General features: G+C 54.3%; 3 protein-coding genes across 4 annotated transcripts in view; 2 read left to right on the top strand and 1 right to left on the bottom strand.

Moving 5' to 3' along the window:
- The first annotated feature begins 798 nt into the window (after positions 1-798).
- On the top strand, positions 799-7,147 carry EIF6 (eukaryotic translation initiation factor 6). 2 transcript variants are annotated; one of them, XM_043883721.1, is made up of 7 exons: positions 799-955; positions 1,217-1,328; positions 1,463-1,548; positions 3,088-3,263; positions 3,808-3,984; positions 4,168-4,349; positions 6,875-7,147. In XM_043883721.1, the coding sequence occupies exons 2-7, from the start codon at positions 1,222-1,224 to the stop codon at positions 6,882-6,884; spliced, it is 738 nt and encodes a 245-aa protein (XP_043739656.1). In that variant the 5' UTR covers positions 799-955; positions 1,217-1,221; the 3' UTR covers positions 6,885-7,147. The 2 variants fall into 2 exon arrangements, with proteins under 2 accessions (XP_043739656.1, XP_043739657.1); XM_043883722.1 differs by having other exon boundaries at positions 881-984.
- Positions 7,148-7,296: 149 nt separating this feature from the next.
- MMP24OS (MMP24 opposite strand) lies at positions 7,297-8,892 on the top strand. Its single transcript, XM_043883723.1, has 2 exons — positions 7,297-7,846; positions 7,930-8,892. The coding sequence occupies exon 2, from the start codon at positions 7,933-7,935 to the stop codon at positions 8,116-8,118; it is 186 nt and encodes a 61-aa protein (XP_043739658.1). The 5' UTR covers positions 7,297-7,846; positions 7,930-7,932; the 3' UTR covers positions 8,119-8,892.
- The window catches only part of MMP24 (matrix metallopeptidase 24), a 53,169-nt gene continuing 37,859 nt past the window's right edge, over positions 8,838-24,147 (bottom strand). The window contains exons 5-9 of the mRNA XM_043883720.1: positions 20,390-20,551; positions 18,126-18,340; positions 15,262-15,400; positions 13,589-13,855; positions 8,838-11,523 (exon numbers count right to left, since the gene is read on the bottom strand). Coding sequence (XP_043739655.1) covers positions 11,186-11,523; positions 13,589-13,855; positions 15,262-15,400; positions 18,126-18,340; positions 20,390-20,551 — 1,121 coding nt within the window. The 3' untranslated portion in view covers positions 8,838-11,185. The remainder of the gene's footprint in view (positions 11,524-13,588; positions 13,856-15,261; positions 15,401-18,125; positions 18,341-20,389; positions 20,552-24,147) is intronic.

Raw genomic sequence — 24,147 nt, 5'->3', positions numbered from 1 at the left:
AAGGGAAGGGCACCATTCGGGCCTTTCCCTGGAGGAAAGTGGATGGCTGTAGGAGGGTGGGGGTGGCAGGGGGCCGGGTAGGAAAGGGGCTCCAAGCTTCCCTCTGCTCTTACTGAGAGTGACATCCTGAGAGACCCTGGGCTTTTGTTCAAAGTGTGGGCCAAGTTCATCTGTCCACGAAAGCATGTCTCTTGACTGCCACCATTTGTGGGTGGGGTGGGACGGGGGCAGAAATTGCCCTGCTGAGTGTGATCAAGCCTATGCAAAGGGCACAAGTGGAAGCCATCAGCCCCCAGACCCTTGCCCACTCTGGACGCCCCCCCTTCCCCGCCCCCTGACACTCTGCTTCATCCACCATCCTCTCTCCAATACCTTCTTCAGTACGATGATTTCCTTTACTTCTCTGGCTGTGCCTCCTCCTCCAGCCTCTGTCACTTCTCACTCCTCCCTAATGGACACCTTCTCCATGAATGACCTCATCCACCCCAGGCTTCGGCCCCACATCTCAGCCCTTCAGTCTCCCCTGGGCCTGGAAATCTGTCCCGTACCTTACTCTGTCCCTCACCTCCCCTACACCTTCTCTTCCTCCCAGGCTTAACTTCAATAAATGTATCTCCAGCATCAACCCATCTTTTGCGAGACATCCTGGCTCCTCCATTCTGATACCTCACATCCAATCAGCACAGGTCTCTGTCAGTTGCTCCTCCTATAAAGCTCCCGATTGAATGAATGAATAAAAGAATGAATGAGAAGCTTGCTGGAGGCGGGGCCAGGAGGGGGTCTGGCCGGATCACTTGCAACCATAGAGTCCACTCAGGGGCTGGGAGCTAGAGTGGCCGCATGCGTGGAGGCGTGCGCCGCGCTCTATCGGAAATCCCCTAGGGTAGAGGCGGAAACGGAAACCTACCGAGCGCAGAGGAGGGCTGTTGCCGCGTGTGGAGGTTGCGTTTACCTGGTGAGCGGTTGTGGCTGGACACCGGAAGGGTCAGCTCGGGGCGTCCTGAGTCGTGAGGGGTCGGGGCCGGAGGATTCGGGACCAGAGAGTCTGGATGCGCGCGGTGGGCGGGACCTGAGGGCTGAGGGCTGAGGGGCGGGGTTGCAGTGGGGCTGACGCGCGGAGGCCGGGGGACGGTGACCCGGGCCCGGCGTCGAGGCTGAGGCTCCCGGTCCCGGGAGAGGATCCACAGGCCCTGAACTCCAGTCCCACAAACCCTAGGCCTCATGGCGGTCCGTGCGTCGTTCGAGAACAACTGCGAGATCGGCTGCTTTGCCAAACTTACCAACTCCTACTGCCTGGTGGCCATCGGAGGGTCGGAGAACTTCTACAGGTACCGTGGAAGCCCCGGGCCCGCGGGCAGTGCTTGGGTGGGTGGCGGGTAGAGGTCGCTGGAGTCGGGCTCCGGCAGAGTAAGGAGGGTTCGGGCCCCTCAGCCCCATAATCATTGAGTCCGTGTCCCCACAGTGTGTTCGAGGGCGAGCTTGCTGGTACCATCCCCGTAGTGCACGCGTCCATCGCCGGCTGCCGCATCATCGGGCGCATGTGTGTGGGTAAGCCAGCTGAAAGTCACCGAGGGAGGGAGTGGAACCCCCCAGCGCCTTTAATCTTACCCCTAGAAGGGACCCGGAGGACCCAGGGATTTCTAGGCTTTCATCCATCATCTCCAGCGACTACAGAATCTCTCAGTTCTGTGCCGGACCCGGTTTAAGTGTCAACAGATCAGGGACAACCTCTGGCAAAGGTTTCTGGATCATTGTAATCAAAACGTTAAGGGCTTTCACTTTTACACTTGTTTCAGTCCTTCACTGAAGACCCTGGCAGGTAGGAATTACTGGCCTAATTTGATTGATGAGGAAGCTGAAAAATCAAAGAACCCAGGTGACTCACCTGGTTCCACACCTAGTGTGAGGGAAGATTGGTTTGTCATCTCTCCCTCCCTGGCCACTGACTCTGGTAGATTGCTTCCTCTTTCTGAGGGTCCATTTCTACCTCTAAAAAATGACAAGCTAAGATTCTGGGGCATCCTGTGCAGTTAGCTTTTTAAAGCTTAAGTTCTATTTAGCAGGTACCCCTATATCCATCAGCACTGTTGACTCTGGCCATTGGTGTGTCCTTTGAACTGGCTCCATTTTCCTTTACTGCCACCCCTTATTTGTAGTTCTGCTCAAATTGGAGTTTTTCCTTTATTTTTTATTGTAAGCTTGATGATCTTGGACTCTTGAGTGTTTCTTGTTCAGGTAGAACACTCTTATCTCTGGACTTGGTGATCTTTGGACTTGAAGCTAGTTCTTATGTAATAAGAGAGAATTTAGCCTGACCATTGGGTTTTTGTTTTTTTTTTTTAAGGATGGGAGAAACTCATAGTTCAGAAGTTTGTAGTTGTGTTTTTGCAGAGGTAGGCAGAGGTTTAGTCATTGTTGTCACAATATAATTATAGTTCATTCATGTTGCTGTGTACTCAGTTTTGTGTAAATGTACCACAATGTATTCATTCATTCTGTTGATAGTGGGTATTTGGGGTAGTTTTCAGTTTGATCTATTATGAGTAGTGCTGCTATGTTTCTTAGTGAACAAATGTATGTATTTCTGTTGGATATATAATATCTGGGAGAGGAATGGCTGGGTATCCAATGTAATAGATGATGTCACATAAGTATCTGAAGTTGTTGCCCAATTTACACTCCTATTGGTTGCTCCATATATCTTTGCCAACCCTTGGTGTTGATGTTCTTTTTAAGAATTTAGCTGTCTGGTACATATGAAGTGTTACCTCAGTTTTTAAGTAGCGAAATATACAATTAATGCCCAAGAGCCCTTCCTTTTGGTCCTGGTCATCCCTGGTAGATGATGGCGAATTGGACAGGATGTTTGGGACAGACTCCTAGGCCATCTCTGGCCTGCCCAGTGGGACTCCTGGTTCCCTGGGGGCTGTGTGGCTCAGTGGTTTGAAGGACTGGGGTCTGGATTCTAAAGCTTTCCTGGGGAAGCTACCTGGACTGGGTTGTATCTTCAGGCCCCAGCGCTCAGCAGGTGTCTTGTGAATTAACAGTTCATCCTTACACAACCTGCCCTAATTTGGGTCTCTCCAGGGAACAGGCATGGTCTCCTGGTGCCCAACAACACCACTGACCAGGAGCTACAGCACATTCGCAACTGCCTCCCAGACAGCGTGCAGATCCGGCGGGTGGAGGAACGGCTCTCAGCCCTGGGCAATGTCACCACCTGCAACGACTACGTGGCCTTAGTCCACCCAGACCTGGACAGGGTGAGGCAGCCCAGTTTAGCCCAAGAGTCACAGGATATTAGCCTAGTCAGTGGCTAGCCACTGTTCTTGCCTATCAGGCAGGAATTTGGGGTATCTCTTGTGGTTTCTCTTTATACCTGGACTCCTGCAGTTCAAGCACTGGTTGGAAGAGTGAATAGAGGCCTTTCGTGATGTGACCAGCTAGGGAAAAGAAGCTAGGGAGTGTATTAATCCTCCCTGTATTAATCAGGGAGATTGACTCATTCAGCCTTGCAGCCAGGGCTGGAGAGAAGATTGACAGTTGAACTCTTGCCTGTGGGTTAGAGGGAAAGAAGGTGATGTGGAGACCAGCCTCTGGCTCTTCAGGGCATGCATGGCTTTGTAGCTGGCCTTGACTCTGCTGCAAGCTGTATTCCCTCCTTTATTTGGGTGAGGCTTCCATATGCAGCTGCATAGCAGAGGAATGAGCTTGGGGAGTCACGCCCTGGGTGGGTCTGGGTGTGGAGGCCCTGGGTGCTTTGATCTGCTTGTTCTGGGTGCTGAGCACAGTACGTTTGGCTAACAGGAAACAGAAGAAATCCTGGCTGATGTGCTAAAGGTAGAAGTCTTCAGACAGACAGTGGCTGACCAGGTGCTGGTAGGAAGCTACTGTGTCTTCAGCAACCAGGGAGGGCTGGTACATCCCAAGACTTCAATTGAAGACCAGGATGAGCTGTCTTCTCTCCTTCAGGTCCCCCTTGTGGTAAGCAGTCATGTTCTCTGACCTCTGTTTTCTGCTGGAGTAGATCCCTTTGCCCAGTATTTAGGAATTTATTACTTGTCGCAGTTTGGGGTTGAGGCTGTGGGTCAGAGACCAGGGATTGGGGAGAGTCCTCATGACTTGGGCTGTTGGTGCCATGATCCACACTGAGCCATCCTTTGGCAGGCGGGCACTGTGAACCGAGGCAGCGAGGTCATCGCTGCTGGGATGGTGGTGAATGACTGGTGTGCCTTCTGTGGCCTGGACACAACCAGCACAGAGCTGTCAGTCGTGGAGAGTGTCTTCAAGCTGAACGAAGCCCAGCCTAGCACCATTGCTACCAGCATGCGGGATTCCCTCATTGACAGGTATCTGGGCCTTTCTTCTGTTGAGGGGAGGGGAGGGAGATGCCGGCTATAGTGGGAGCCACACTGTTCATACCAGTAGGCTCTCCTCTGTGAGGCTACATCCACACAGTGCTGACTAGCCACAGGGTACAGGCCACAAGCATTGCCTGAGTATCTGCCCATCCCCATCTTTGAGGACATTGACTCAATGTATCCCTTCTTTAGGCTGTCTTGCTTTATCACTGACCACCTTCTTTTAAGTTTTTAATCTGCCTGTGTGTTGGTGTACCCAGCCAGTAGCCTGAGACAGGAAAGATCTTTTTATTGAGGGAAGAAGGGAAGGCTACTTTGGTTCCTAAGGGACTTGGGGGTGGATGTGGCGAGTGCATCAGAATCACCGTCATCTGTACTTCGGTGGGTTTAAATCAAAAGTGGGTTCTTGAGCCCTAACTCTGGAGATTTTAGAGTGTTAGGCTCTAGAATCTCCTCCTTTGGAAGAGCATCAGGTGCTGGATGTTTAGTACCCCCTCCCCCATTGAGGATCCTTCTCAAGGCATGCCATACCTAGCTGGCACAGGAGTCTTTATGAGGGTAGAAAGTAGAGTAAGGGCCTAGTAGCAGACACCCTCCTTAGTGTCTGCCTAAATTTCCCTTCATTTCCCACCTTCATTCATTCAGTCACCTGATGTTCATGGAACCCTATGAACAAGGCTCCATGTGGGATAGTCAGGCAACTTAGTGCTACATCCTGCCTCTGAGAGGGACTCAGTGTGTAGCTGGGGAGAGAAGACTTAATGGCCACATACAACTTAGCTTCCATCAAAGAAGAAATAAAAGGCGCCTTTTGTGGCTTTGGAGGCTCCCATGAGACACTTAACTGGAGTCCAGGAAGGTTTTAGGAAAGACAAATCAATCAACCTGGGCTTCAGGGAATGAGTAGGTAATTGAATACGCAGAGATAGGGTGGGGAAGTGTGGAGGGTGTGAAGGGGAAAGGTTTTATCCCCAGGGTTGAGGACTCTGAATGCCCATGTCCAGAAGTTTTGACTATAGTAGGTGTTTTGACCTCTGTTCTGTGTTGGGGATGCTTATTAATGTAGATTCTTGACATCATCCTTCAAATCCTGATTCTCTCAGTTTGGCGTAGGACCCAGCCACGTGTAGTTATTTCAGTAATCTTTGCTGGGTGATTCTGATGAGGGCAGTTTGGAGACCACACTGACAAACTGCTCTCAGCACTGGAGAGCAGTTGAAAAGTTCTGAACAGGAAAATGGTACCAGTGGTTTTGTCATTTAACAACTTTTATTTTTTATTTTTCAACTTTTATTTTTTAATACCTACTATGTATCAGACAATAATGATGTGATGAATAAAATATACCCTCCCTTCCCTTTTGGAACATTGACCCTCATAAAGAAAACAGTACTTCCACAATTAACCATTTAATTAAAGAATAAAACAGAAACTTCTTAGCAACTGAGAACAGAAAGAAATTTCTATAACCTAATAATTCAGGTCAGGTCAGTTCAGTCGCTCAGTCGTGTCCGACTCTCCATGGACTGTGACATGCCAGGCTTCCCTGTCCATCACCAACTCCTGGAGCTTGCTGAAACTCATGTCCATTGAGTCGGTGATGTCATCCAACCATCTCATCCTCTGTCGTCCCCTTCTCCTGCCTTCAATCTTTCCCAGCATCAGGGTCTTTTCCAGTGAGTCAGCTCTTCGCATCAGGTGGCCAAAGTTTTGGAGTTTCAGCTTTAACCTGATAATTGTTACCTAACTAAAAAAAACTACAGCAATGTTGTATTTAATGGAAAAACTTCAGAAACTGCCAGGCAGAACTGCCTACAGGCAGTGGCACTCGTCAGCATTGTATTTTTTAAAAATGGGTATTGATAAAGAAGTGACAAAACTCATTAGACTCCTTTGGCTTTGAACCTGTTGAGTTTGAGGTGCCCATGAGAACTTACAAGGACGGTGTCAGATAAGGGATTAGAAATGTGTACTTCAGGCAGTTCCCTGAAAGCCCAGTAATTAGGACTCACTGCTTTCACTGCTGAAGGCCTGGGTTCAGGCCCTGGTCAGGGAAGCAAGATCCTGTAAGCTGTGAGGTACAGCCAAAAAAAGATGTATTTTCACTTTCACAATCTTGCAAATGATTATCACCTCCAGGAAGAATGTTCTGGCCTCAGTCCTGCCACTAGAGGATTTGTGACCTAGTCGTGTCTCTTTTCCCTCTCTGAGCACCCCCCCTTGTCTAATTTAGTCTGTTGGATTTGACCTGTGATGCTCTGATTATGATCAGCCATTTGAATAAGTTATTTTGAGTTCACCCCCTTGAGTGGAGGAGTTACTTTTCCTTTTTAAGCATTGAGAGTTCTGGACTGGATTGTTACTCCTGGGAGCAGTGGAATCTGGAAGGGGCTCTTCAGGGCAGAGCTGGAACAGAGGTCCTGGGGTGAGGGTGGAGGCAAGCACCTTGAGCATGGAGGGTGAGCTGTGCTCTGTGAAGCACCTACTGACAACACTCCTTCCTCTCTCTCCAGCCTCACCTGAGTCACCTTCCATACTGGTCCTGGCTTGGACTTTGGCTCCCTCTCAGTGTTCCACCCAGTCTGTCCTGAATGCTGGCAGGGTGGTGGCAGAGAACTCACCTGGACTCGTGGCTGTATGCCCAGCCTTTCTTCATCTGTGCCCATCTCCTGAATCTATAGTTACTGCAAAAATCTGCCACATCATGCTGGCTGGCAGGTCCTGTGGCTTCTGGCTGAGAGCTCTGTTGTCTGTGCCACCCCATTAAAAGGGCAGCTTCCTCTGGCCATTCTGAATGTGTTATTTGGGGATTTCAGCCTGCACTCAGCCCCCTCATCATTGTTCCAGGGGGAAGGTGGAGTAGTATGCACACATCCCATAGTTTTACAGCCTTGCCCCCCTTCATTAGATGGGCAGCTTCATCCCAGGACAAGAGAAGGAAACCCTCCACTATACTCCCATTTTCCACACAACTTCAGCCTCATCCTTTTGGCTTCAAAGAATGAGTCTGTTTCAGCTCTCCCCTACGCCAGTGTGAGGATCATGAAGGGCTTTGGGTCACCTGGCCACAGGGCAGCCTTGTCCTCTTTGACCCGCAGTGGTGGATGGAGGTTGTTGGCCTGGCTGCTAGGTGCCCTGGAGAGTCTCAGACTCATCTCCCGCCCTTTGCCTTAGGGCCTTGGGTGCGTGTGGAGCCAGCCTTGGAGAGGCGTGGGTAGTTGGGGGCGGATTCCATCGTCTCCGAGTGGCTCGCGGGGCGGGGCTCCGGGACTCGGGTGCAGGTTTGGCCGGTTGCTGGTGGGTGGGGTCGGGTACGTTAGGCCCCGCCCCTGCGTCCTGAAACCTTCCGAGGCGCTCAGGGGGCGTGGTTCGTGCGCCGTGACGTCAGGACGCCGGTGCCTTCAGACGCCGCTGTGCGGGCGAGCGGGCAGCGGAGACCCGCGCTGGGACCGTTCCGACCTGAGGTTCGGAACCCGCGGTGCGAGGTGAGGGGCGGGCCCCAGCGGGGTGGGGCGGGGCAGGATTGGTGTGTGGCCGGCCCGCACCTGATGGGCCTCTCCTCCTGCAGAACATGGGCGCTCAGCTGAGCGGTGGCCAGGGCGCCGCGGAGCCGCCGCAGCCCCAGCCTCAGCCCCAGCCGCAGCCCCAACCCCAGCCTGCGGCGCCGGAGGGCCCTGCTCAGCCCCGGCCAGAGCCCAGTCCCTGGGGGCCGCTGGACGACGTGCGCTTCCTCATCGCCTGCACCTCCTGGTACTGACTGGCTGCCCTCCGCAGTTAGCACCCGCCGCCTCCTGTCATCCGGCCCGCTTCTCCTGGTCGGGCCCTTGTCTTTCCCCACCTTCGCCCACCCTGGAGGTGCGCGGAGAGTCGGGGAGCCCGAGGGGGACTGGAAGGAAGCCTCCGCAGCCTGGCCTCAGGGCGCCGTCTTTCCTCCGGCCCTTCCCGCTACCCTGGATCTGTTCGCTTCATAGCCTGCACCCAGACTCGCTCAGACCTTCGTGTTCTTGCCCACCCCACAGTTTCTCCGGCCGTCTGGGTCCTGGGGCAGGCTTCCCGTCACTGGCTTCCAGAACCAGGTCAGGACTCTTGGTAAGAAGACCCCAAGGCTACTGACCTCACCTCACCTCAGTTTTCCCTGTCACCAAGAACTAGGCTCTTGCTTTTGTCTTGGTCATAGCACCTTGTGTCTTGACTTCAGAAAAGACCTTGCTGCAGTGAACCTGCCCATCCATACCTCTTCTGGGAGAGGCGCCATCCTGGGTGTCCACCCTGGCATTATCCGGTTGTATCACTGGAACTCCAGTCACAGAGGGCCTCCAGGGCCACCCTTTTGGAGAGAGAGGGCATCTGATTTTGGGGGCTGGCAGATGAGATGTGTGGGGCAGCTCCCAGACACCCCAAAGCATCCTGTCTCCCAGAAGCTTCTTTAGGCCACTCAGAACCTGATCCCTGTTCCGACAGTCCAGGGAAATGACACACTCTGTATTTTTGTTTTATTTAGAAATGATTTAAAAAACATTATACAAAGGCTGATCAGTTTAAAATGTGACTGACACTGAAATGCTGTGATGTTCCCCAGACTGAGGGGAAGCTGGGCTCTGGGGTCCCCAGTGCTTTGCCCCTCTGTCTGTCTGCCCTGTCCTGGGATGATGGACAAACAGATGACCCAAAGGCAGGAGAATCCATGACTGGAAGCCTCCAGGCTGAGCCTTCTCTGGGCCTGGCCCTGCGTCCCTCACATCTGCAGCCTGGGCTGCCTGCCTCCATCTCCTGCTCTTTTTCAGCTGACCTCAGTAGTACCAGGAGCCAGTGGGGAGCCTGGGGGGCCTAGAGCTTTCGCGAAGTGAGAGCACCAACCTGAGGAGTGGAGAGGGACCAGGGAAGGGGAGAGGGAGGCCGAGGAAAGACGGATAAAAGAGACACTTCAGATCTCATCTTGGACCCTGGAGGGGTCCACAGGTGGGGACCCAGTGCCCAGCAAGCCCACTGAATGGCCTGGGCAAGTAACAGCCTCTCTGTGCTGTGTTTGAGGGCACAGTGAGAGTTATCCTTGGCCTCCCAAGGACTACATGAATTACATGTGAGTGGACAGGGGTGAGCTAATAAAGTGCTTTGCAAAGTATAAAACACTGTACAAACCTATGAATCACTAATATCTCCGCAGTTGTTCCCCACCCACCCCAGGGAGCCCGCCCTTGACCAAAATGAGAAGAAAAAAAAACCAGAAGGATGATGACGGAACACAGTGGACCCATATAGGTGTCTCTGGGACAAGAGAGATTTTGCTCAAGATGGCTCCCAGAGGCCCTGTCTGCTACAGGTTAAGCAGACCCAAAGCTCAGAGGCCACAGGGTGGGGGGCAAGGCCCGTGCAGGCTCAGAGGCCCTGCCAGCACCCCCAAAGACTGATATCTCCTCTTGGATTTGGCAGAGAGCCCATGGACATCATTGAGCCCATTGGTCCTGCCTCTGGCTCCTTAGCGACAAGCAGGTCTGCCTCTTCCTGGATTGGTGTGAGGCAAGCCGAGCCCTAGGAATTCCTGCCAGAGACAGTGAAGGGCAGGCCCCTAGGCTTGGGGCTGTTAGCAGTTATGGGTGCCCTTTTCCAAAGAGCAGTGCAGGGTGGTGGGCCCAGAGAGCTGGGTTAGCAGGGGCCAAGCTAATGGTATAAACACTGCTTCTGGGCTGAGAAATTGAGTTGGTCTCAGGGTACCTAGGGGTGCGGGCTCTGAGCATTTCAGAAGACTGCCCTGGGCCCCTTCCCCCAGGGTCATGAGAGTGTTGGCCTGGAGTCGTTTCTGTCTCACCTAACCAATCAGGCTGAGCTCTCAGGTCACAGGCAACAGGCTGGAGCAGGGCAGGAGCAGGGCAGGGACTTGGGGGATGGTGAGAGAGACGGGAGAGTAGAGGACAGCTTCAAACTTAGATCAGCCTCCAGAGAGGGGTCAGCTCCTGCTCCCACCCGGTAGCCTCATTAGCAGGGCCCGGCTCCTGGGGTGTCGGGGCACTGGAGTGGCCTTAACAGCACCTTGGTCCTTATCGCTGGGGGGAGGGCTGGCCTCGCCAAGACAGTCACCGCTAATTCACCTAAAGCCTCAAGCAGCCTTTGCAAAATGGGACTTTAAACAATAGTGACAGGACATTAAAATATTCACGACGTGACAGCTGGGTCCTTGTCAGACCTAGCTGGGCCACAGCCCTGCCTGCAGCATGTGACCCTAAATTCTGGGTCTCCGAGGAGACCCTGACTTGTGGAGCAGGTTTCCTGAGGGATCTGCTGTGGCCAGCAGGGGAAACCCAGGCTTGTTGCCCACTGTGTCGGCGGCAGGGGTCCTGTAGCCATGGAGGACAGTGGGAGTGGGGTGGGGGGACATCTGACCAGCAGGTGTTGGCAAAGGGGGACCAGGACTGGTGGCATCTCCCAGATGGGGCCGAGAGCTGTGCTGGCTTCCCACAGAAGGTGCTGGGTCCGGCCAGGTATGGCGCCGTGGTGCCTCATGGACACCACGGGGCGCAGTGACCTCAGGGCCTCCTCCTGGCATGGGCCCTGCCTCCTGACGGGGCCTGGCCTGTTCCCTGGAGTAGGGAGCGGTTACCCAGGACAGAAGGCTGGCAGCTGGGCACCAGGCACCCACCCTGGGGCACAGCCGCCATCACTCCCTGCTCCATGCTCAGCCCAGGCCAATGCACCACCACTTCAGCTACGTGACCCCTGGCCTAGGGCTCTGCTGGCCCCGGTGGGCAGTGGCCAGAGCTGCCCCTCAGACCCTGGTGAGGAAGGGCCTGGCCGGCCAGACTGAGTGGACAAAGAGGGCTCTGGGCTGCTCATACCCACTCCTGGACCGGCCGCTTATAGTAGGTGACAGGCTGAGGGCCCGCCTTGTTCTTGAACTGGAAGATGGTGTAGACCAGCACCAGGATGCAGAGGGACAGGATGCAGGGAATAACCACGGCCACCGCGTTGACAGAGCCTGGCACGTCATTGATGGTCACCATGATGTCCACGTCGTCCTGGGGCAGCCTCCGCTCCTTGCGCCGCTCTGCCTCCTTCTGGTTGCAGCCCATCCAGTCCCGCAGGATGTTGCGCGGGTAGCCTGGTTCCACGCTCAGCTTCTGGTTGTCAAACTTCCAGTAGTCCCGGCCCTTGTAGAAGTAGGTGTAATCTGTAGAAACACGGCCCAGCATCACCATCCCAGACACTTCCTTGCACCTGCTCTGGGCTAGCATGAAAAGGCACAGGGGCTGTGGCAGTGTGGAAGAGGAGGTACCTCTCTCACCCAGGAGGAGTGCAGAGCAGCTCCGAAAGCGGGGGTGGGCACATGCGGTGGTGGGAGCAGCGTGCTGGAACACCTGGAGTGCCTGGCACACCCCACAGAGGGTGTGGCTGGTCAGGGACTATGACCTGCCCAGCTGCAGAGGCACCCAGACCCGGAGCAGCCCACCCTGTCATCTCAGAGGTGCTGGGGAGCCACTGAGGGGCTTTAGGTAGAACTGGTGAGTTCATTTTGTTTCCCAGACAAGGACCCTTCTCAGCCTGGGGTCTCAGCCCTGTTGTACTATGTCTATACCCCCTCCTGCCCCCCCACCACCACATGGGTCAGATGAAACCCCCACTCAGGGCTTGGACAGCGCTGCCTCCACAGCTAGCTCCAGGGCTGTGCCTGAGCCAAGGAGCCAGAATTCTTTTGTCGACAGTGGACACCACCTCTTGGTAACTACCGTGCCTTTTTGGGGGCTTGGCACACATGACTTCACAACACAGATTGCAGGGTCGCTGGGACCCTGCTGGGGGAGGGGATGGAAGGAAAGGAGGTAGCAGGGCTTGGCAGCCACCACAAGGCTCCTTGCAGCAGCCTTATCAGCAGAGTCAGTCCTGATGCAAAGCAACTGACTCAATGTTCTCCCATTGGCCGGCTCCTCACCCTGACTGGGACTTTCATTGGCTAAGGTTCCTGATGTCACCTGTCTTTGAGGCTCCCCCGAAGAGTGAGGCCACATGTGTAAAGCATCAGCTACACAGGAGAGCCACCAAATAGCAGCTCCACCCCTGTTAGCCCCTGTCTTTCTTACCGGAGACGTCTCCATGGAGAGCCCTTCCTGACTACCCTCTCTCACAAGGCCCTCTGCTCAGATACTCTCTCCCAAGTGCTTTCCCTTACTGCCCTTGTTGCCACCTTACTTGTTTTTTTGCCTCTAGGCTCGGAGCCAGAGATGCAATGCATGTCTCATTCCAAGCTCCATCTCCAGCCCTCCCACACAACCTGGCTCTCAGTAATTACTGTGGAGTGAATGAATGCCTCCTGTCATTCCATAAAAACTAAAACATCCCAACAAGATGATGATAATGATAACAGCTGAAACTTACATGGCATGGGCCAACTGCTCTACGTAATTTATCTTCATCCTCACAAAGCTCTGTGAAGTAGGGACCATCATTATCCCCATTTTATAGATGAAGAAACTTAAGTGCTATGCCCAAACTCATACTGAGTAGTGGGGGAGGGATATGAAACCAGCCAGGTTGGCTCCAGAGTCTGCTTTTGACCAGATCAATGGAGATGAATTCAAACATTCATGGATACGTGCTCGGCACCTGGCATGTCCCAGCCCCTCTTTTTTTCTTTTTCTTTTTGGTTGTGCTGTACAGCTTGTGGGGTCTCAGTACCCCAACCAAGGACTGAACCCAGGCCCTCAGCATTGAAGTACAGAGTCCTAACCACTGGACTACCACGGCATTCCCTCAGTCCCTCTTCTTGACAAGCTTCTAGTCTAGTGGTGAGAGAGGCTCTGAGTCAGCCTGCCACCCAGGAGAAGCTTAGAAAATATACATAAAAAAAAAATTTTTAAAGGCTTCTCTCTGTTATCTTCAAGCCCTGTGAAAAAGCCCTTTGAACTCCACATCCATCATTTCAGATCTGATAACTCAAGGCACTCCTAGAGTACTCCTGAGGACCTCTGCTTGAGAAATGCTGCCTGAGGGAATGAAGTCAGTCTATGAAAACCTCTCTCAGTTGTGAATGATACCCACAGATGAGAAACTGTGACTTGGCAGCTGTTAAGAGAAGATTAAGTGACTGTGTGAATGTGGGTCGATATGAGGTGGTTGTCTTTGCCACCAGGTGATATTTCTCAAACCTGGATACCATGAGAGTATGCCTCCCGTGGGCAGACCCCAATGAGACCTACGCTAAACCAGATCCCCCCAAACCCGGCCGGCTTCTTACGTACATCCTTCCTTGCTGATGAAGGCCCCTTGAGGAGCCTGGGGGATGCCCTTCCACACGGTGATGGGCTTGGGGTAGCCAGGGTCCGTGGCCCGCCGCTCCTCGCTGTAGCGCCAGTACCGCTCGCCTTTGAAAAAGTAGGTCTTGCCCACAGGTTCCCAGCGCAGAGCTGTATCAATGCCTTCTCGGGGCAGACAGCTGCCCAGCTCTCCCAGGCTGTGGGGGTATCCAGGCTCCACCGTCACCTCCTTAAACACCCAGTACTTGTCACCTGTGGCCAAGAAGAGCCCAGGGTTAGCTTTCCTCAGTCATTCAATGCCGGAGATTGTAGTTAGATCCACTTGCCCATCATTTACTGGGACCGAAATCATTCATGAAGCCAGTGTCAAGGGGAAACAGCCCTAGGCCTGTTTGATCCCCATGGCGAGGGAGGCTGGGGCCCCTTGGCCCAGATGAGCTTAGAGGGCAAGAAACCGGAATCTAGTCTCAGATCTTGGGCAACTCGACCCACGCTGCCCCAGGTCTGTGCCCCACCCTCTTTTTGTTTCATGTGACTCACTCCTTTCTCCTTTCTGGGTGACCTCAGCCTCTCCTGGCCTCACACACACAAGTACTCACCTTCCACCAGTGACACCCACCTCTGAGGCTGTGGCCCATGGCCGCTCTCCCAGTGGCCCTGGGCCCCAGGCCCAAGACCCTGGTTGCCCACCGACCTCTGGGAATTTCCAGGTCTCCTTCCAGAGTTCCTCATCTCCACTGCGAGGGCTCCCTCCCTCACCACCTCTCTGCCCTGCAGCATCCCCAAGAAGGTGGCATCACCCTTGGTCCTCTCTTTCCTCCTCCTCTCAGCACTCAGCCTCTTACAAGGCCTTTGCCATCTCCTGACCTCACTGCTCCTCCCGGCACAAGCCTTAGAGACATCGCCCTCCTCAACTCCAGCAACATCCTCAACTCCAGAAACGGCTTCTCACCTCTGCCCCAATTGCCGCCTGCCCTCTGGCTCTCTGCTGCTCACAGGCGAAGAGTGAATGCCAGCACTGACCTCATGGATCGAGACCACAGTCTGGCTGGGCAACCAGGGCTCTCAGGACTCTCCCCTAAACTACCTTTCCAGGCATGGCTCTCGTGTGCCACTCCATGGCCATCCAGTGGGTTTTCCAAAAGGACTTGAACTACCCCTTTGGCCATGTTCTTCCTTCCCCTTGGAATGCTTCCCTCGCTTCTCACTACCTGTATCTTATCCTTCTGAGGCCTGGCCAAGTCAACTGGAGTGAAACAACCCAGCACCTGCTGGGTGAGCCGGACAGCTAGCTCCGCTCCCGCATTCACTGACGATCCAGCCTGTGCGCCCCTCCCTCCATCTCTCACAGAGCTGACGCAGTGGCCTCCCGTGGAGCATGGATGCCCTTCAGTTGTCCACCATCCTCTACCCCGTGTGGGTGAGGCTTGTCACCCCACCAACTCTGGCACATAGAAATCCTCAATGGTCACTCCCTGACTTAACTGCCTGCAGGGGTCTGTCCTGTCAGATGTCAGTGTTAGGGCTGGAAAGACCTTCGCAGGAGACCCACCCGCACCCCCCGCACCCCCCCGCCCCGCCCCGCCTCTTCAAAGGTAGAGAAAGGGCATCCCGAAAAGGGAAGGGACTGTCCCACCCCTCCGCACAGACCATGTTACCTTTGAAGAAGACAAATCTTCCATCTGCCCTTTCATAGGCTGCGTCTATGCGGGCGGGCAGGCCCTTCCAGAACTGCTCGATCTGCATGGGGTAGCCCTCCTGCACCCGGTTATTGCGCAGGCGCCAGAACCAGCGATCCTGGGGGTTAAAATGAGGAAAGAAAGAGGCATAGCTTTTGAACCCAGTGATCTGAGCCCTGGGACTCGGGCCCCAACAACCCAACACCTTCCCCTTGTCCCCCCCCTTGCAAGCTTCCATGAAGTCTGTCCATTTACTGCATCTAAATTTCAGAGCCCAATGACGAAGCCAGGATGCTCATCACCTCTCTTCAATAAGGCACCCAATGGCTCTTGTTGCCCAAGGGGCCATGAGACAAGAGTTGGTGCACAGACCTAGGGGGAAGAGGAGGCAGCGTGGAGGAGCTGGAAAGGATGTTGCGGTGCCCGGGTTGACCACAGGAGGGCAGTGGACAGTTACTGACATCAGCGGGGCCCTTCCCGAGGCTGGGCAGCAGAGGGCGCTCATTGATGCCGGGCAGAGGGCCCGCCTCATGGCTGGCTCCAGCTGGCAAGCAGCCCAAGGACCATGGGAAGCAAGCTGTGGAAATTCCCGCAAGCCCTGGCTGTGAGTTCAGGTTCATCCTCTTACAATTGCATGGCCTGGGGCTCAGTACATGAAGAGCCTCACCTGCACTGTGCTGTGCTTAGTCGATCAGTCGTATCCGACTCTTTGCGACCCCGTGGACTGTAGCCCACCAGGCTCCTCTGTCCATGGGATTCTCTAGGCAAAAATACTGGAGTGGGTTGCCATGCCCTCCTCCAGAGGATCTTCCCAACCCAGGGATCAAACTCTAGTCTCCTGCGTTGCAGGCAGATTCTTTGCCGTGTGAGCCAGGTAATAAGGGAAAGATGAGAGATTATAGGTGAAGTGCCTAGAACAGTACGGGGCACATAGCTGATGTTGATTAAACGGTAGCTCAACAGGTCAAGTGTGGAAAAAAGCCCTCCTCCACATACTGGTGTCTTGTCCTACTGCAGTTCTGGTTGGTAGGCACTCTGGGCGAGGCCTGTAACTTCCCAGGGCCTCAGTTTTCTTATGTGTCAATGGGAATGATACAACCCAGACTTGCTTAGGAATCATTCAGCTGGAGGATCCGAGGGTACAGAAGAATGAACATGATACATACAAGATGGTTCAAAAGCTAGAGAAGATTTGCTTTTTTTTTTAGGTGTTTTACAAAGCACTTTCACATCCAGCTTTTTAAACCTTATTTTGACTTTCACAACTCCTGTTAAGTAAATCTAGGATAGACAGAGTCTTAAGAAAGGCCTAGTAACTTCCTTTGGGCCTCACAGTCAGAGCAGGACTGGAGTGGACCTCTGTCACCTGATTCTTGGTCAGAGCTCAAAGCTTGCTGGGGAGAATCCACAAGGATGGGTGGGGTGGGGCAGCCCTCCACAATCCCCCAGTGTGCTGGAGACATGCTGCCCAGATCCCTGTCAGTGGAAGGCTTCTCGTCCTGGGGGCTGGGAGTGTGGTCAGCAGGCAGTTTTCACCTGTCAGCCTCTCTGGGGATGGCCTCGGCTCCAGAGAGCTCCCCCAAGGTCACGGCCTCCTTTGTCCAGGGACTGAACAAAGTTCCAGCCATTTGGGGCCCAAGTGGGACAACTCTGACAGGCCGTTCTAGTTCCAGAGCTCTCTACAGGGGTGGCCAGGTCTGCAGTGGGTCCGTGAGTATTGTTCATTGCTCAGTCGTGTCCGACTCTCTGCGATCCCATGGACTAAAGCCCACCAGGCTCCTCTGTCCATGGGATTCTCCAGGCAAGAATACTGGAGTGGGTTGCCATTTCCTTCTCCAGGGGGATCTCCCCGACCCAGGGATCAAACTCGGGTGTCCTGCATTGCAGGCAGATTCTTTACTGTCTGAGCCACCAGGGAAGTCCCTCTAGTGGGCCTAGTTGCTACTCAGTAATGTCTTCTCCTCCTGCCCCGCCAGGCCTCCCTCTCCTTCCCACAGATGTGGGTCCCAAAGGTGCATCCTAGTCAAAGTCCTGCATCCCAGGACTTCCCTGGCAGAAGTGGTTAAGACTTCGCCTTGCACTGTAGAGGGCATAGTTTCGATCCCTGGCTGGGGAACTAGGAGCCCATGTGCCTCAGGGCCAAAAGGCCAAAACATATAACAGAAGCAATATTGTAACAAATCCAACAAAGACTTTTAAATGGTCCACATCAAAATAATAAAAAAAAAAACAAAAAACCCCCCAAAAAACCCTGCATCCCAAACACTGTCTCAGAGTCGGCTTCCCTGACAGCCCAACTGCAACACAGAAGCAGGCCGCCACCCTGCCAGCCCGTGGCTAGAGAGACCAGAGCAGGACAAGGGACGTGGCCTGGCCAACTTTCTGTCAGGGGCGCCTCAGAACCATCCTCGCAGCCCTGCCAGGACCAGGACACAGGCTCAGCCATGGCTGCACCAGCCCCTACTCCAAGCCGCTGTTGTCACAGCCACGACTCGGGGGATCTGCACACACCCTTCGTTAGAGCAAATGACTCCCCCAGCTCTCAGGGGGAGAAATCGAGATCCAGACAATGGATATGACTTGCTGGAGTCACAGACCAGAGGCCAGTCTCCAGCACTTTTTCCCCAGCGTTGACCCCCGGGAAGGGGCAGGCTCACCCATCTTCCCCACTCCCTCTTGAAAACATAGTCCACTGACCCAGCAGCGCCAGGAAGAGACCCCATGTCCTGGCCGCTGGACTTGCTCCCGTCCATCTGGGCCCCCCTGCAGGCCTAATCCCAGAGCAGCCACTCTCTCCCACCCACGGTGGGGGAAGGGGTGGGAGGGGAGCACCGAGGTCCTACCTTAAACACAAACATCTCGCCCCGGAAGAGGGCCACCGTGTTGAAGTTGCCGTCACAGATGTTGGGTTTGGCGCCCGGTATGGCTGGCCGGTCCCCGAGGGGTGGCCGAGGGGGCCTGGGCTGGCGCTCATGCTTCCTCTCGGAGGGTGAGTGGATCCTGCGGACCGGCAGCGTGGGGAGGGGCCTGGTGGGCTCCAGGGGCTCGGCCGGGGGTCCTGGAGAGAGGGGCTGCGTCTTAGGGTGGGGGCACTGCTGTTGCCGCCGCGTCGCCCATGCAATGTGAGACAAGCCTGTCACACTTCCGCCTCCTATCCTGTCCCCCCTCCCCATTGTTTACTGCCCCAACCTTTCAGAAAATAGATGAAAACGGCCATTAAATGGGAACGCTCATCTTCCCACCCCCCAAAGCTGGGATCTTCTCTTTTTTCCTGTTACAAGAGAGAGTAGGTATCCCTTCTTAGGCTCCGTGTCCCTTACCCTCCCTCCCTGCTCCCCTCTTTCTTCACCCTGCTCCAGCACGGCCTCTGCCCCGTCACCCGTGGAAACTCCTGTCAAGATCACCCATGACCTCCATGTTGCCAAATCCGACAGTTACTTGATTCAGACTTTGATGTCCATATGAATCACCCAGGGGTCTTGATAAAAGTGCAGACTGGGACTCAAAAGAGTATCTGGCGGTGGGGGTGGGGTGGGGCTGCCATTCTGCATTTCTTCAAGCTCTCAGGTGAGGCCAAAGTTGCTGGTCTGAGGTCCACACTTTGAGTAGCAAGATCATAGAAATGCTTTCCTTAAAACACTCTTCTCTGTTTTCCAGAAGCCTGCACTCTCTTGGTTTTCCTTCTGCCTCCGTGGACTGTTCTGGCTTTGCCTCCTTTGCTGGCAGTCTTTCCTCATTCTCTGCTCTATAGATCAGCATAGCCCTGGGCCCTCTTCTCATCTCTCTGTTTCGGTCCCTAGGTGCTTCTCAACTTGGGCTGCAAGGATTAGGATTACCTGGAAAACTTTGAAAACCCTGATGTTCAGAAGGCACCCCAGACCAATTAAAAGCAAATCTCTGGGGGCAAAGCCTGAGTAACAGTATTTTTTAAAATTCAATTCCGAAGATGATTCCAATGGGAGGCCAAGTTGAGAATCACTGCCCTCCGTGAACCTCTTCTAGGTTCTCGACTGTAAAGACAGTCCCATAGGATGTTCTGTGATGACATAAATGTTCTATATCTGCACTGTCTTGTATAGCAGCCTCTAGCCACGTGTGGCTGTTGAGCACTTGAAATGACTAATTATTAGCGTGGCAGAGGAACTGAAATTTTAATTTTATTTTAATTCTAATTAATATGAATTTAAATAGCCACATGTGGCTAGTGGCTACCATATTGAACACCAAAGATCCCAAATCAATATCCCAGCCCAGATCTCTGAGTGATGGGAGTCAATCCCATTGCTCTGTAATTACAAAAGCCAGAAACCTTGGCATAATCCATCCCCTCACCCCCATGTCTACTCTGTCAGCAAATACGGTCCATTTTATTTTCAAAACACCTTGCAGTTCCCACCACCTATCCAGTCCTCCACGGCTTCACCTATGGAGATCCTACCCATCCTCCAGGCTTTGGGTGAGGCCACCTCCTCTGTGAGGTCCTCAGGGCCCCAGACGGAGCCCTCCTCCCACGCTCCACATCCTGGGGTCTGTGGGGGTTGTGCTATATGGACATGCATCTGCTCTAATAAACGGGTCTTCCCGCCTCAACCACCTTGACAAGAACAAGAACTTCCCGCACCAGTGTGAACAGAGCATGGAATGGGGCATGGTAGCAGGCCCCTCAAATCTCATCAAGATAATCAGCCTAGTTTCTTTTTTTCTTGTTTAAGCAAAAAGCTCTGGTGATAATACTCATCCTGTTGTACCACCATTACTTGGGTGAACATGTGAATCTCTTGGCTTGAGGTGGGACCCCTTGAGAGGGAACCGCAGAAGGTAAGGGCAGGTACGTGGAGGGAAGGTAAGCGGAGGAGGTGGAATGGGTGGCCCGCTCGTCACTTTTGTCCCTCCCAGTGACAGCTTGGACCCTCCCCTAGGTTTCTCAAGTGTTCAGGAAGGGAGGTGGGGAGCAGCCTTGCCCTCTCTGGTTAAGCAAAGACACCACAGGTCTCTAAAGGTCAGACAGTGGTCAGAGACCGCAGTGCTCCCCAGCCTCCCCCTCCGCCCAGGCAGTGACAGCCCAGCCTCCAGGGCAGGAAGTGTGGGCCCTCTCCCCTCCACACACCGTAGATCTTCTGGATGCCCTGGAGATCGTCCTGAGGCAGCTTGAAGTTGTGCGTCTCCATGTACTGGTAGAAGGGCGCCATGATGGCGCTGGGGTCGTTGGAGTGCTCGAGGCCCAGCGCGTGGCCCAGCTCATGCACAGCCACCAGGAAGAGGTCGTTCCCTGCAGAGGGCGAGACGGGGAGGTGCCCGGGGCGCCCACTTAGGTGTCAGTGTCAGTCAATCCATTACTTCAGCAACACCCGGCATAAACTTTGTCTCAGGCCCTGAGCCGGACACTGGGACATACAGAGAAAAATCAAGACATGTCCCTGCCTTCCAGAACTGTCCATACAGTGGCAGTGGTAGGGGCAGAGAAAAGAAAGTAAGTGACATTAGTGTTCCAGGGGCTTCAATAGCTGTCTCCAGGGGTCACGCAAGGATTCTGAGGAGGAGGGAGAAGTTATTAACACTTGGAAGGAAGATGTTCAAGGGAGAGCTTCACAGAGGTGAAGCTTCAGGTAAGTCTATAAAGATAAGAAGTTAGTCAGGAGAATGGATTCAGTGGGAAGAAGAGGAAGAGGGGTGGGAGTGGCCTTCCTGGCAGCGGGAATGCCTGTAAACAAGGTCCAGGGACAAGCAGTTTCATTCCACTTGGCTCCGGAACAAAGCAGGAGGGGAGGGCCAGAGGGGGATGAGGTCAGCCGGGCTGGCGGGCAGGGTTTGTGATGCCCACTCAGGAACTCGGATTGGCTTCTTGGTCCGCGGGGGGTTTGAGCAGGAGTGGGGGAGGTGGCATGATGTAATCACTCCGCAGTTGGAGGAAGGATCAGTGGGTGATGAGACCAGAGGCGGGGAGATCAGAGGGGTCTGTCTGGAAGTAAGAAAGGGCCTGTGCCAGGAGGAGGGATCAGGATGGGCAGAGGGAAGTCCTGGGGGCGGCAGGCTGGCCATCATCCTCAGAGACCCGGGGTAGGTGGGGCTTGGGTCATGCAGCCGCTGTCAGTCCTGAGGTCAAGATCAATTCGGGGATTCAGATGCCAGTGAAAACAACAAGGTCTGGGTGCTGAAAGCGGGATGTGGGATCCCCAGTGTGAAGCTGAGGCAGCAACACAGCAGAGTGGTCATGAGCTGGGCCCCAGAAAAGGACAGGTCTTGTTCATTTCCAGCTCTACCCTCCCCCTACACCCAGCTTTGTGAACTTGCCCAGAAGGTCTACCTCCAGAACCTCAGTGTCCTCATCTGTACAATGGGGAGATCATATCTACCCCGCAGGGCTATGAGAGGATTGGATAGAATAAGACATGTTACAGCAGTTGTCACCATGCAGAAGACAGAAGCTTGGTCCCTGGAACAAGCCCATTGACCAGAAATGAAGCATGAAGCCATTGGGGTTCCAGCAACCAGATCCTCTTAAAGTCAACTCCCCCGAGTGTCTTGATCAAGTCTGGGACTGGGCAGGACCTGACTTTGTGAGGATGAAGTTGCCCTGGCTTTGGGAAAGAAATCCAAGGGGCAGGAAGTTGAGCAGGCTGGCATTTCAACAGTCCTGACTCATATGTGTCCAGTTACAGATTCCTGCTGGCCTCGACCTCTGGCAGTTGAATGTCCCTTGAGCCCTGCCTCTGTTGTCCAGCCCTGCTGCTCCTGCTGCTAAGTCACTTCAGTTGTGTCCGACTCTGTGCGACCCCATAGACGGCAGCCCACCAGGCTCCCCCGTCTTTGGGATTCTCCAGGCAAGAACACTGGAGTGGGTTGCCCTTTCCTTCTCCAGCCCTAATAGACGGTAAAGAATCTGCCTACAATAAGAGACGTGGGTTCGATCCCTGGGTTTGGAAGATTCCCCTGGAGAAGGGAAAGACAACCCATTCCAGTATTCTTGCCTGGGAGATCCCATGGACAGAGGCACCTGGTGGGCTACAGTCCATGGGGTCACAAAGGGGTGGACACGGCTGAGCGACTAACCCTTTCACTTTCAAGGCATGTCACAGCCTGTTCCTGCCACCTTGAAGAGCAGGGGAGGCTGCTAGGAGCCCAGGAGGTGCTCAGGAGTCCTTGCACCCACTCCGGCCCCAGTGTCACTGATCAACTTGCCCTACGCCCACCTGGCTGAGGGTCCCCCAAGGGCCAGAGGAGGCCAGGGATTGCGTCTGGCCTTCCTGGCTAAGGTCTTGGGAAGAAAGAAGAGCCCTCTGGGGCACACGCGCCTGCCTCCCGCGCTGCTGATGCCACCAGTGCCTTCAGCGAAGGGGGATGGGTAAGATCAGGGCAAGGTTGGCCAAGAGCCTGGGGCTGGCCTTCTGCTGGGGCAGGGCAAGCTGGCATGAGGAGGCCAGGCCGCCCCCAGTTGCTTCCTCAGGTCCTGGCCCCTCTGGCAGCGGGGAAGGGTGAGCTCATCTTTGAGCTCCATCCCAAACAAAGGCGGCTGCTAGCGCCAGCGGGAGGCAGCTCTGCTTCCTGGGGTCCAGTCCTGGCTCTGCTCCTGGCCTGTTCCACGACCTGGGACAAGCTGTTCGGGCCTCGGTCTCTCGACCGGGCTCTTCCTCGGCGGGTGGAGGTGGGAGGGTGTCCTCAGCTAGCAACCAGGGAGCAGAGCCCGAGCACCTGGCCAGCCTCTAACCCTTGGTCCTGTGTCTATTACCTTGTGAGCTTCTGTGCTGGGTCTCGGCAGAGAACAGAAGTAAGTCTTGAAGGAAAGGGGCCTGTAGATTTGCTCCAGGGACCAAAATGGCAGAGGATAGCTGGGGAACTAGCATACTACTCCACAGAAACCCGAGAGACCTGTTCAGTGTGGGGGACGCTTGGGGAGATGGAAGGAGAGAGGAGAGGGGCAGGAGAACTCCTGGAGCTTGTGAGGGGGGAAGCAGAGGGATGGAGAAGACCCCCCGTGCTTAATGAGCAGGAGGCAGTTCAGGACTTCACCACCCAAGAGGGCGGGAGGCAGAGAAATGGCGTGGGCGGAAGGGCGTCCTCGGGGGCCAGACTAACCCTAACCCTAACCCTAATCCTAACCCTAACCCGCCAGGAGTCCCGGCTCTGTCCTGTCCTAGCAGTGTGACATTTTAAATCTCTTCCTCTGTAGAACAAGGGGACTAATGGTACCTTCGTCATAAAAATGGGGTGAAGATTAAAGCAGCAAGGTATACACAAAGTGCTCACACTGCCTCCAGGCACAGAACTATCATGGTTAATTATCAGGGTCACGTTGAGCTGTGACCTCTCTTCAACAGGGAGAGTTCCCTTGAGCTGGGCGCTCAGGTCCTTTGGGCCTCCTAGCAAAGCACCCAGCAGTCTACTTGGCCATTCCAGTATACCTGATCTCAGCTTCATTTCCTTCTCTTAGCACCTCCATCTTTGGTGAGTCCCATCTCACTGACTCCTGCACCCCCCAAAATGGTATGTGCTAAGTCATTTCAGTCGTGTCCTACTCTTTGGGACGCTATGGACAATAGTCTGCCAGGCTCCTCTGTCCATGAGATTTCCAGGCAAGAATACTGGAGTGGGTTGCCTGCCGTGCTTTCCTCCAGGAGATCTTCCCGACCCAAGGATCGAACCCACATCTCTTATGCCTCTTGTATTGGCAAACGGTTTCTTTACCACTATCGCCACATGGGAAGAACTCCAAAATAGGAAATCATTTCCTTTTGCCTCTATTCTTTTACCAGTGCTATCCCCTCCACCTGGAACAACCATACTCCTTCAGTGTTCAGCCACATCCTCCAGGAAACCTTCCTTGATTTCCCCAACTGGCAGCAAGTGCTTCCTTCTCTACACTTTCCC

The sequence above is a fragment of the Cervus elaphus genome, chromosome 23 (assembly GCF_910594005.1).
Source record: "Cervus elaphus chromosome 23, mCerEla1.1, whole genome shotgun sequence".
Taxonomy (NCBI): domain Eukaryota; kingdom Metazoa; phylum Chordata; class Mammalia; order Artiodactyla; family Cervidae; genus Cervus; species Cervus elaphus.
The sequence above is the reverse complement of the archived record's forward strand: the minus strand, read 5'-3'. Positions and strand labels throughout refer to the sequence as shown.

What these genes read in the sequence shown, in the direction of transcription:
- EIF6 (XM_043883721.1), top strand. Translation starts at nt 1,222, where the DNA reads ATGGCGGTCCGTGCGTCGTTCGAGAACAACTGCGAGATCGGCTGCTTT. An exon ending in GGGTCGGAGAACTTCTACAG is followed by an intron (nt 1,329 to 1,462) that starts GTACCGTGGAAG and finishes GTGTCCCCACAG; the next exon opens with TGTGTTCGAGGGCGAGCTTG. An exon ending in TCCTTCAGGTCCCCCTTGTG is followed by an intron (nt 3,985 to 4,167) that starts GTAAGCAGTCAT and finishes ATCCTTTGGCAG; the next exon opens with GCGGGCACTGTGAACCGAGG.
- MMP24OS (XM_043883723.1), top strand. Translation starts at nt 7,933, where the DNA reads ATGGGCGCTCAGCTGAGCGGTGGCCAGGGCGCCGCGGAGCCGCCGCAG.